Source organism: Protomyctophum parallelum (assembly GCF_964188405.1).
Source record: "Protomyctophum parallelum genome assembly, chromosome: 6".
In the NCBI taxonomy this organism is placed as follows: Eukaryota; Metazoa; Chordata; class Actinopteri; order Myctophiformes; family Myctophidae; genus Protomyctophum; species Protomyctophum parallelum.
This window is the reverse complement of record NC_139701.1, coordinates 25,438,247-25,451,835: the sequence shown is the minus strand read 5'-3', so window position 1 is coordinate 25,451,835 and position 13,589 is coordinate 25,438,247. Positions and strand designations below refer to the sequence as shown.

Genomic DNA, 13,589 nt, shown 5'->3' with positions numbered 1-13,589 from the left:
ATAGAACACGGATGTCAATGCTTTTGCAGTTTGATTATTCTGAAGTCATGTGATTGGCATGTACACATATACAAAAGCATTGGTATCAAAATATTATTATTATTATTATTATTATTCAGAATGATACATTTCACAAACTCTATTGTGAAAACACGCACGCACGCACGCACACGCACACACACACACACACACACACACACACACACACACTGTACAGTCTGCATGCACCTTCATCACACCTGTCACAGTGTCTTGTTGGCTTTACTAATTTCATATGTAGACGGCTTGAAAATAAATGTCCAATGTGTGATTTCAGAGGGGATAAAACGGCTGCTTTAGCTTTAGCTTTGAACTCATTCACTGCCAGTGTATTCTGTAGTCACAGAATATTTATGTCCACCACGATCGTTGATAATGCGTGTTAAAAAAAAACGGTTAATTCGTTCCTTTGTTATGCTCCAAAATTTTAAATTCCATAATGGCGGACCAGAAAGAGGAACGCACCAAAACGCATGTGTCCTCTTACGTGGATGGGAGCTGTTATTTAGCAATCATGTGATTTCCTGGGTTCTGATAACAGTCAAACGGTGACTCATAGGTTAGCGAAGAGCGCCATCTACCATAAAAAACTGAAAATCAACTGAAAATCATGACGAGAAAATATTATCTTCTCCATAGTCCCTCCCTAACATTTTAGTAAGCTTGTTCACTACTTCTTAAACATGTTTTCTAATTTATGGAATTTCAATGACTTCTTTCATTTATTTATTCATGAAATTCTTTTGAAATAATAGATTTTGGGGATTTCTGCGTTCACACTGGCAGATACAAAGATAGTCTACCCAGCATATCTGGAGCTTTGTAGCTGTTGTAGCTTTTGTATCAGCTACAAACATCAGATGTGTCTTTGTATCTGCATGTCGCTGCATTCCATTGAAAAATAATGGTAGACTGTATCTTTGTAGCTGACAGTGTGACACGCATGACGTCACTAAACCGAAAAGATAAGCACATGGTATTAAAACTGAAAGCAACTTCCTTCTGAGGTGCTCCTGTCAAAAGTGACATTAATCCTGTTACCACAACCTGCAAGCACAGGAGACTGTTACACCACGTCCAGTGACCACAGCCTGATAGCTGCTCCAACTGTTAGACTAATTAGAGTTTTCTCCTCTTCCTTCCTCCTTCCATAATTCTAAATAGATACTTTATTAATCCCCAAAGGGTAATCCAGGTATCCCATAGTAGCTCATACAGGCATAGGGTTAGCATATTAGCTCATACAGGCATAGGGTTAGCTCAAACAGGGGCACAGGTTAAAAGTGAGAGATGGGAAATATAAAAGTATACTATAGTGTTGTGTGATATTAGTCTGGCTTATTAGCCAGGCTAGTCCAGTGGTGCCTCAGAGTACTTTGATAATTTTTGGAATGTATACATGTCACTTCAGTTTAAAACCGTATAGACCCTCTAGACTTAGTAAAACGGACCTGAGTAAAACTCAACTTGCTTGGTGTGTTATTTCTCAGCCTACAGTACATTCTATTTTCGTCCATGCTAAACCCCTTATCCATAAACTACTTTTAGTTTTTTACTATTTTGAAAAATATTTTGGAATAGTACAACTATGATCTACATCGACACTTGAGCTTGTAGATTGGCTTGTAGATTTTAACTATTCTTTTTTTTTTTTTTCAAATAGTAAAAAAAAAAAGGAAAAGTAGTTTAAGGATAAGGGGTTTAGCATGGGCGGAAATAGAGCCCAAAGTCTCTTCACCAAAAATAGCAGATCTACAAGCTCACTTCACATCACGTTGTGAGCTTGTAGATTTGGTGAATGTTACCCTCAGAATAGGAATGATGGGGCTTAAGCGCAACTCCACCAAGTATAAACGTTATTTTCAGTCTGTCCTACTGGAAAGTCTGGAATATGACAAAAGGTGCTATAAAGTAACAATGTAATTCACGCGTGCCTTGGAAGAAAATGTTATTTGCAGGAGTGACCTGAGACACAAATGTAGAGTAACTTGGATTCAAAGTGAATTTAAACGTTCCTCTCCTCTCAGACCTCTAAGGAGGATCTCCTCCAGGCGGACTTTGAAGGAGCGTTGAAGTTCTTCAGGGTTCAGCTTCCTAAACGTTACAGAGCAGCAGAGAACGCTCGCCGCCTCATGGAACAAGCCTGCAGTATTAAGGTACACACACACACACACACACACACACACACACACACACACACACACACACACACACACACACACACACACACACACACACACACGTGTGTGTAGTGGAGAGAGTATGTGTGTCACACATACCCTCTCTCTCTCTCTCTCTCTCTCTCACGCTCATGAAGTGTGTGCTGCCTCCTGGCTGTGTGCCGAAGTGCCTTTGAGCAAGGCACTAAACTGCTCCCGACGAGCAGGTTGGTGGTTTGCATGGTTTCGTCTGCCGTCGTCAGTGTGTGAATATAATGCACTTTGGGGAAATGCACAATGCATAAATCTCTCATTCATGAATGAATAAGCGACTGAAGATATATAGAATATATACGGTACTCATGCAGCGGAATTAAATGGTACATTTATGAGGTGAGCTATAACAATTCTGAGACAGAAATGGTCACATTTATGCGAAGGCATGCTCCAAGTCCAAACATTCTGTTGGAGAGCAGGTAGTTAGTTACAGGTTACAGACAGTAGGGGTCACTGTTTTTATGGAATCATAACAGACTCCTAACAAGATAAAGTGCCCGTCGGGGCAGGTCAGGATGTGGCCTCCTGGTGGTGCTATAATAGGCCAATGTGAAACGGGTGTCATTTCTTCTTACACCTTGGATGGCAATAAAGGCTATAGAGATAGTGTGTAACGATTTGCGGGATTTCTGGACAGAATCTGGAGGAGTAATAGCAAAAAATGTTTTTTCCAAAGTTGGCCTCCTGGTGGCGCTATAACAGGCCGTTCTGGAAAGTTTGGGGCAGAGGTTCATCGTTGGCATCCAGGGAGTGTGCTTGCAAAATTCCAACCGGTTAACGGTGCTGGAGATTACCTGGTAACAGACGGACACATGGACGGACGGACACACACACACACACACACACACACACACACACACTCACTCTGTGTCTGTACCCTGCCCCCTCCTGTTTTCCCTCTACACTAAACATCTTCACTGAAATGATGAGTCAGTTACCATGTTTACATGAGTACTTGAATCCCCTTTTAATAAAAGTTAAATCCTATTAAAAGTTTTCATGTACAGTAAACACCTACAAAAATGAAAATGCTCAATGCGATTTAAAAACCATTCAGAAAAAAATTGGACTCGTATACACTCATTCGGATTTAAGTTCATTCTGGTCTTTCTGAGCATGCTCATTTCCATTAAGGCGCTTCCATGAAGGCGCTCATTTCCAAGGGAATGTTATCTTCAGAGGAGTTTGCACATATATTTTCGTGCATTTTGCAGATCCGAAATCCACACAAGAAACGTGGAGCAGCAGCAGTGAGATCGATGATCCCCCTGATCTGTGATTCAAAGATCCAATCTGAACCGTCCCGATCGAGTTGATCATGATCACTGATCAACATTTAGGCTAGCCTATGTATCTGGATTGCTACTGTAGGCTACAGTACAGCGGGGGACTCGCAGAAAGACAGTGGAGGAGAGGATGCAATGCCGTCAGCCCTCTGATCAGTGATCAAACACACACACACACACACACACACACACACACACACCACACACACACACACACACAAACAGTCCCAAGAATACGTTATTATCTATCCTATCCCCTATCCCCCTTTTATATAACTTGCCTATTCCAAGTTGCAACCAAAACGTTGATTAAACATAACAGCTTTGCAGTTTGCATTGATGAGCAGCTGCAATAAATCTAGTATTATTATGTGCGTGCGTGCGTGCTCAACAGTTTATCTCTCTCTCTCTCTCTCAAGAATAACGAGCGACCTTGATACAATAATCAGTGTGTTGCGTGCCCTGCACACCCAATCGGGCTTTTAATAAAGTACAAAACGAGATGACCCAGCACTGCTCAAAGGGTGAAAAAAACGTAAAGACGTAAACATATATGCCCACTCCTATCCAATCAGAAGCCTTCCCAGACCCAAAGCTGCTGCGGAATGAAATAATGGGAGTTAAAAGTATCGTCCACGTAAACTCTCATTCGTAATGACCATTTCCCATGTAAACTCGCAAAAAACATTACTTCCGAATTATTTTATTCAGAAGTTTTTATTCGGAATGAAAAGCCCTCATGTAACCAGTTTGTAAATGTGCTGTTTTCGCAGAACGTCAGAATGAGGTTCAGAATAGGGTTGTAGAGAATGCTAGAGAGAGTGAATCTTCCACCCATCCCTCCATCTCTCTCTCTCTCTCTCTCTCTCTCTCTCTCTCTCTACAGGATATCCTGTCTTGGGTAATGGGTGTTTATCTCAGTGTGTCATTCTGTAACTAACTGAACCGTTTTTGCAATCGCAGCAAGAGTAGAACACGGCATATACATCATGTACGCGCGTGTGCACACACACACACACACACACACACACACACACACACACACACACACACACACACACACACACACACACACACACACACACACACGCGCACTGAGGGAGAGATGGAGCGAGATATGAAAAGGGCTGGAGAGAAAAAATGCTGTTCCTGAGATGAGAGAGGAAGGAGAAGGTGGGGTGCATGAGACCAATAGACAGAGGAGAGAAAAAGAGAGCGCGAACAGGAGGAGAGAGAGAGAGAGAGAGAGCGAACAGTAGGAGAGAGAGAGAGAGGGGGAGAGAGTGAGCAGTTGAAGGTGAGGTGAAGGTGTAGAACAGGTAAGAATGACTCAGCAAAATGAAAGCCTTGCATTCATAACCTTCTTTCTGAAAGAGAGAGAGTGACCTGCTGTTGGACGAGAGACATTCACATACGCACGCACGCAGACAGACAGACAGACAGACAGACAGACAGATAGTATATTGGTTTCACCTGGCATACTAGTTTCCTGAGGGACATACTGTCTCTGCAGTCAACAAACTATACTATAAAATCTAATAATTTTAGAAAGAGTAATAAATAGCCGAACACGAGGTGTAGTCTGATTCCACTGCAGTGAAAAACAAAAACTAACCGGTTCAATAAACTCTGTCAAGCAACGGGGCGCCACAGACTCGTTTGGCTTCAGAACACTGCTGGAAAAGAGTGCAAACTGAACCAAACTGAACTGAGCCAATCCATACTGAAAGTCGTGCTCTTTAGCTTTGCCACATTTTTTGCCGTGATGTGGTTTAACTGAGATCAGCTGACCTTAAAGCAGCTTAACGCACAAAAGGAATTCACAAGGTGACAAACTACTAACACACATACATGCGCGCACTGTGGATTACTCGAGAAAGAATTTGAAGTTTCACAGCCTCTTAAAGCCCAGTCCACACCGAATCATCGGTGTGGACTGTGGTTGCAATGCAACCAGTTGCAACATCAATTCAGACTGTTGCAGCTAGGAACTGGTTGCAAGTTGGGACGAGTTGTGTTGCGTATCATTGCTGCGAACTGGGCTTTCATTTTAAACCCCCAGCAGAGGAATGAGAATGATGGTTGATTCTAATGAGAAATTACACAACATACAGGACAACTTTTATGCCCCATTCCTACTTTGTTGCACACCGGCACATACTGTAGCAGATCTGTAAGCTCTAAATATGTCCTGTTTTGTTGTGAGCTTGTATGTCTGCTATGTTCATCACACGATGAATGGAGCATAATTTAGGCATTATCCTGACAGACAGACAGATAGACATACAGTAGGCAATACTGTGTAAACACAGACAGGCAGGAAGACAGACAGACAGGCGATGCTCTCAATTAATTTGCAAACGCTATCTAACTGTCATCATGTCTTGAAGAAGAGGGTCTGTGTGTGTGTGTGTGTGTGTGTGTGTGTGTGTGTGTGTGTGTGTGTGTGTGTGTGTGTGTGTGTGTGTGTGTGTGTGTGTGTGTGTGTGTGTGTGTGTGTGTGTGTGCGTGCGTGCGTGCGTGCGGAACCATTGCGCTCAAGCAGACAGCCCTGACACTTCCCCTCACACACACACACACACACACACACACACACACACACGCACAGAGCTGGGATAAAGAGGAGCAGAGTGAACCTCCTCCTCAGAGAGAGACAGAGAGGAGGAGGAACACACAGGTGTTGTTCTCTGCTCCTCTGAGTGGGCGTGGTCTGTGTCCAGGGGGCGTGGTCTGTGTCTAGGGGGTGTGGCCTGTGTCCAGGGAGACGCTGTAGTGCAGTCAGTGGCTTTAGTGCAGCTCTCACACTGAAGCTGTCAACAGCTCTACTCTACTCTCCCCTCTCCTCTCCTCTCCTGTACACGTTACACTCCTCTGCTCTCTGCTCTGCTAACATTCCTCTGTTCTCTGCCCTTCCCTCTGTTCTCCTCCTCTGTTCTCCGTATCCTTTTTCCTTCTCTTTGTCTTTCTGACGTCACTCTCCTCCGCTGCTTTTAGCGTCGTTCCTGTTTCATCTCCATCTTCTTGCACTAATCGCCTCCTCGCATCTCCTCATCTCCCATCTCCTCTCCTCTCTTGTAAACAAGCTTGGATTTGTTTTGTCTCCACCTGTGGATTATTCAACGGATTACATTCTGCATTACTTGTGGAGCGTTTTTGGAAGACTTGTGAAGCACTGAGGAATGTCTTGGAGTGTTGGGGAACTTGTGGAACGTTGACGAGCGCCAGGGGGTGGCGGGGGACGTCACGTCACAGATGGAACGGTTGTTGTTGGGGTTCGTGGATCGCCGTGTTTAAGAGCGCCTCAAAGCATTTCCAGGGGAGTTTCTAGAGCGTTTTGGTACCATTTCCAGTTGTGTGGTCAGGATGATGGAAGAGGTGTCCATCATGGTGGCGTACAACGCCCATGTGATGAACCAGATCTCTGAAGATGACCTGCTGTCCCGCCTGGTGGCCACCTCCAAACCCAGACCTGTGGTACGTCTGTCTGTCTGTCTGTCTGTCTGTCTGTCTGTCTGTCTGTCTGTCTGTCTGTCTGTCTGTCTGTCTGTCTGTCTGTCTGTCTGTCTGTCTGTCTGTCTGTCTGTCTGTCTGTCTGTGCCTGTCTGTGCCTGCCAGTCTGTCACTACCACCTGCGGTGCATCCATCTGTCTGTCTGTCACCAGCACTGTCACCATTAGGACATTTTTCACAACGATTAATTGTCACACAATATAATTGCGATTTTTGATTGTGTTTATTTGTCATTTAACGCTGGAACATTATGAATAGAAAGAACAATTCATTACTAGGCTTTGAAGTTGCACAGGTGCAGATCTGATTGCAACCTAAATAAACAAATAAATTACATCTATCTATCTCATCTATCTTAACTATAAATGCACCAAGTCTCTGTGTGTACGTCTGTAATCCACATACCGGTAACTTCAGAACCGCTAGCCCCACCGACTTGAAAAACCAGAACTTCAGAAGCGCCCCAAAAAGCCCTCTGCCTCTGGACCGGGCCCCTGCCCAGGGTCCATATATGGAGCTGGCCTGTTCTGACCTCACAACACCCCATATTTGGGCATGGCTGACACAGAACTCCATATATAGGAATAAAGGGACACAGAGACACATACAGAAATCTGACATTCTGAAGTTGGGCATAAAAGGGACACCGACATAATATCTGGGTGAAGCATTCATTTCCAACTTGCATCATTCCAAGTAGGCCAGTGCCCAATGGGCACCGCTGTAGAGGCCCCACGCGCACCTCTCTAGTCTAACTGTGTGTGTGTGTGTGTGTGTGTGTGTGTGTGTGTGTGTGTGTGTGTGTGTGTGTGTGTGTGTGTGTGTGTGTGTGCATATGTCTGTAATCCACGTAACTCGAGAACCTTTCTCCGCACCGATTCAAATTCGACACACGTGTTCCACACCCCCACAGGGAGTGCAGTGACCGGTGTCGGTCGGACCCACGGTTGTCCAGAACCTGGACAGGGCCCCTGCCCAGGCTCCATATATGGAGCTGGCCTGTTCTGACATCATTCTGACGTCTGCATAGACTCCATATTTGGGAATGCCTGACAAAGAACTCTATATATGGGCATTAAAGGGAAACAGACATAATATCTGGGTGGGGCATTCATAGGCCAGTGCCCAATGGGCACCACTCAATACAAAAAAAGCAATAGTGGATTTAGCCGATCTACAAGCTCACATAATCTTATAAACCAGCTATTTCCGCTAATGTTGGAAAATGAGGAAGTGAGGAACGCTCTTATCATCCTTAGTTACGTCACCAATACTAGTGGTCCCTTATTGGCCATTTGGCCAAGGGTTTGCGCTGACACCGACAGACATACCGACCGATTTCCTCAGGCACATACGTAAATTCTACATTCATTGTCAATGGCATTTAATGTTTGTGTTCAGACAGAATCTACACTATAGCTTTTTATAGGAGGGGCTAGCGCCCCTCAATCATTTAGATAATCTCAAATAATTGCGATTAGGTGATTATGTAGTAATCTTGACAGGCCTATCCCCTGTGTCAATCGGTCTGTTCTTCAGTCTATCTCTGTGTTCTGGTATTCTGTCTGTTCTTCAGTCTCTCTGGGCTCTGCTATTCTGTCTATCCTGAGTACAGATCTCTGTAGAAGGGATGTTGAGGTCACTTTGTGCTGAAGTTGGAACTGACAGTTTGTTTCAATTACAGACACTTCTTTGAAACATTGGTGTGTGTGTGTGTGTGTGTGTGTGTGTGTGTGTGTGTGTGTGTGTGTGTGTGTGTGTGTGTGTGTGTGTGTGTGTGTGTGTGTGTGTGTGTGTGTGTGTGTGTGTGTGTGCGTGTGCGTGTGCGTGCGTGCGTGGGTGCATGTGTTCGTTCGTTCGTTCGTTCGTTCGTTCGTGCGACAGTTAATTGAGTTCCATGACCCAGTTCCTCCTCAAATTACCTCCATGTTCCTCTAATCACCACTTCAGACAACATGAGTCCCTGTATACAGTATGGACATGAACCATAATGGACAGTACTTTCTCTGTTATGTACTGTACATAGTGTTATTTACTGTACTTTATGTATCATGCATGTACACTATGTTTTATTTACTGACACGTGATGTACTTTTTTCATGAGATTATAACGCCCATCTGTCGCACAGAAAAGAAAGTAAATAGTTACTGATGATGATAATAAAATACAGTAAAAGCAAATCAAATAGAAGAAAGGTATGTCTTAAAGTAGATGTGAGGGATTTGTTAAAGTGTAATATATATGTCTAAATTCTGATAGATAGTGGTGTTTGTTCAGTAACAGGGGTCTCCCTGTCTCTCCAGATTTTGGATGAACAGATAATACATGTTCTTAATTTATTTGTTTAATAAGTTAAACAAATGCAACTGGAACAGTCAAATTTAATCTGATGGATGTGTTCCCTCTCCTGATTGAATGAAATTCACACCTGAAAATGTATTTTCTAGTTACTAAAGAATTGAAGAAACAGGGAGACCAACGTTACTGATCAAACAGTCTATAGCAAGCAATACTGACAGAATAATAGAGCTTTCACTTTGAACAAAGAAAAGTAAAAAACCTTTTGTTTTAACCCAAGAATATCACTTCCAGCACCTTTAAGATATGTTACAATGTCCATGCATTCCGCAGTTTATCCAGCAGGTTGCTCCAAAGGTTGTGACCATAACGGCTAAAAGCATCTTGTCTGTGTCTTTTTAAAACACTTCTGTGTGCCTGCAGAGTGGGACCCATTCCATCTCCTGCTCTGGGGATCCAGGTCAGGTCTAAAATTGGGCCTAGTTCTATTTCCCTGGAGCCGTCTATAATCAGATTAACTCAATCTGTCCTTAAACTGAACCCGTACCTCACTTGTTTTCACTGCATGGTTGAAATGACTGAAAGGAGTGACTACTGTTAGTACTCACTACCAGTGGTGGACTGTAATAAGTAATAACCAAGTACATTTACTTGAGTACTTAATGCTTAAATCTTTTGAGTATTCGTACTTTGAGTATTTCTTTTTGGAATCTTATGACTTTAACTCCACTACATTTCAAAGATATATATCGTACTTTTGAATCCACTAGGGCAGTGATCATTTTGACAGCACATTTTGATTTAGTTTTAGTCATAGTCGTTTGATTAAAATTCCATTTTGTTTTAGTCATATTTTAGTCATCTGAAATGTTGTACTCTTAGTCTAGTTTTAGTTGACTAAATATTAGGGGACCAGGGGTGCACGATTATGAAATTATGACCGATATCCGATCTCCGATTATTTGCAGGGTCATACTGTATCTACCGATACCGATTCTGACCGATTCCGATTGTTGCCACGACAATAAGATTTTAGTCGACTAAATCTACAGTGTATTTAGTCGACTTAAATTAGCCGATCTACAAGCTCAGCTACGTGGCGCATTGTGAGCTTGTAGATCATCTATTTCTGGACCGTAACCGTGAGCCAAGCATAAAATGACTTGTCTTTTACTGGATCTCTTCTCCACTAGTCCCTAACATTTATACTGGATGTCTTCTCCACTAGTCCCTAACATTTATACTGGATCTCTTCTCCACTAGTCCCTAACATTTATACTGGATCTCTTCTCCACTAGTCCCTAACATTTATACTGGATCTCTTCTCCACTAGTCCCTAACATTTATGTCTAGTTTTTATTTGTTGACGAAATTGTCAATATATTTAGTCAGTTTCAGTCATCATAGCTTAGTTTTTATATAGTTTTCATCAGTAGAAAAATGGTAGTCAGTGAACATTTTTCATCGTAGTTTTAGTTGACGACATGATACTGCGACCCGGTACTCAAACGTACAAAATGAATCTGATATTATTAATCAACCACTTAATTCAAAGGTATCTGTACTTTGACTCACATGGGTTGTTAAGTACTTTGTCCACCACTGAATAAATCATAATTAAAGATTAAAATGTAAAACACATTAATCACATTATAATTAATCAAAACACAGTATAATAATAGTAAACATTCTGAGAAACCAAACGAAATAACTCACTAAAGAGCCATACGTGGGTATTGTGTAATAAATTGCAATGAGAAAGAGTTGCAATGAAGCTGTGGGTGTTCCTCTGTCTAATCTGAGTAATCATTTCACATCTGAAGGTGCATGGAGCAATGGAACAGTGTGTACACAGACACACACACACTACATGCTGCCATCCCACGCAGCTTTGTTCACAAATGGCACGCCCATTGATACACACACACACACACACACACACACACACACACACAGTCACACACACACACACACACACACAGTGGTCATTTTTCGGAGCTCTCTCGGAGTAGAGTTTATATAATATGTAGATCATTTACAAACAGAATGTTGTCAAGTTAGCTGCTCACATAATAAAAGCCAAGAAGGAAGTCATTTTTGTAAACGATCATCCTTCCGGTAATACATTCTACTGCAGCTGAATGTATTAGAGCTACTACTATAGAATCTGTCGGTCGGACCAGTGGTTGTGCAGAACTGAAAATCAGTCTGTCTGTCTGTCCGTCCGTCCGTGTCCCTTTTATGCCATGTAAGGAGATCCTTGAAGTTATCAATATGTCATCGTCATAGTGTCTTCAAATGAATGAATAATGAACAGTGAACACAATGAAAGCATGTCCCTCATATTAATTTCAGTCCATCTGACCTCCCAGACAAGCTGGGAGTTGACCCTTTGACCTTTTATGACCCAGGAAGCATTGAGGTTTGTGTTCTCAGGTTATTGGCTAACGGACAAAACAATAGGTGCGCACATAACACGCACTGCATGCTGGGTAATAATTTCTTAGTTAATTGTAGTGAAACGCAGCACATTGCAGAGCAGCACATGGCGGGGCACAGTCTGGGGTGTGAGACGTGGATAAGAAAATAAGAGAACAAATAGTGTTGCACCCATTGGAGGTAGCTTTAGAACAGCTTCAGCTGGAGTGGCACTGCTACACTGGTACACCTAATCTGCTGGGAAAATGTTGTGAAATGTAAAACATGTGGGGTTGCCTTGGGTAAAGAAATTGGGCATTAGGGAGGTGTGTGTGTGTGTGTGTGTGTGTGTGTGTGTGTGTGTGTGTGTGTGTGTGTGTGTGTGTGTGTGTGTGTGTGTGTGTGTGTGTGTGTGTGTGTGTGTGTGTGTGTGGGAGTATATGTATACAGATATCATATGATTTATATGATATACAATTTGTAATTGTTTATATCGATTATGAATATTATATAAGAAAGGGTTGGATTAGGGGTAAGTCCCTGTGACATACTAGCGTCATGTCCAGGGGGTGTACTTGTACATCAAGCTGCCTCACGCTACAGAAACAGGACTTAGGCTCCTGCCCTATGGGCCCCATGGCTCGGCAAGGCTACTTACTTACTACTACATTTTAAAAACATTTTAATGTTGCACAAAATCATAACTTTTTTTGGCGGTTATTATATTGTCAAAAATAGTCGAAATCTTTCCAGATTTGTCATGAAAGCTTCCTCTTTCACGGAGACGTGAAAAGGTTTTCAGGGTTATCAGTACAGAGATGAAACATGGAAGGTTTGGCTCAGGAATGTGTGTGTGCATTCTCAGTGACGGTGTAAAATGTTAACTTTGGATATGTCTTTTGTTATGAGGTCAACTATTTTATCGTGACATACTACCGTGTGTTAAAGTCCTTTATAGGACATTCACAATGTGTGGCAAGGTTTATGTAACAAGTCCTGTGGTGTGATGCAAGCAGCGAGGTGTGTTGAGTCAGTCTGTAATTAGGTAAATATATTTTTTCAAGGTGCACGGTGATTGTTCTTTAAAGGTGGTGGTGTGAGTGATATATATATTTTATTGTTTTGTTGAAGTTAAAGCACTATATTCAGACAGTAATCACTATCGATATAAACGTGCATGATCCATTGTTCACAGCGTGTTTGCATCGGTAAAATCCATGGTTACATAGTTTTGTTCATGTTGTAACAATTCTACAATAGCCAGAAGAGCAGACCCTTTGTTTTCTTCCAGAATTCTATAAGTTAGGTTGTTGGACAGAGAAATTGCTTTGAATTTATATGTAATGCATTTTAGTACATGATTTGAGAAATTAACATAGGCTTTAATATAAATCCTTTGCATTGTGTTGAATCGCCATCAAATCGCATCGCATTGTATCGCATTGTCCAGAATTGAATCGCCATCAAATCGCATCGAATCGGGAACAGGGGTGAATCTCGGCCTCAGTGATATAAAGTATAATTCTACCACAGTTCTACCTCAGGTGCCTGTTACACACACACACACACACACACACACACACACACACACAGCCTCAGAGGGAGGTCAGGTGATCAGAGTCGACCTGTAATCCCCAGCATAGCCACCAGCGTCATCGTCATGGCAATGGCACACACTCTACACCCTAGAGATAACATTACCACCAGCATGCTGTGCACACAGACAGACAGACAGACAGACAGACGTTTATACCAAAAATTATACAAACACACAGGGTCTCTCTCTCTCTCTCGCACACACGCGTGTATTGTACACACACA

At 42.5% G+C, this 13,589-nt stretch overlaps 1 protein-coding gene across 3 annotated transcripts in view; it reads left to right on the top strand.

The window, feature by feature from the left end:
- The window catches only part of rabgap1l (RAB GTPase activating protein 1-like), a 118,309-nt gene that overhangs the window by 74,797 nt on the left and 29,923 nt on the right, over positions 1 to 13,589 (top strand). For 2 of the 3 annotated variants that reach the window (XM_083767494.1, XM_083767493.1), the window contains one exon: positions 2,067 to 2,195. In XM_083767494.1, the coding sequence (XP_083623620.1) occupies positions 2,067 to 2,195 (129 nt within the window). Of the gene's footprint in view, positions 1 to 2,066; positions 2,196 to 6,788; positions 7,016 to 13,589 lie in introns of those variants that run through there. The other variant, XM_083767495.1, reaches the window with a different exon arrangement.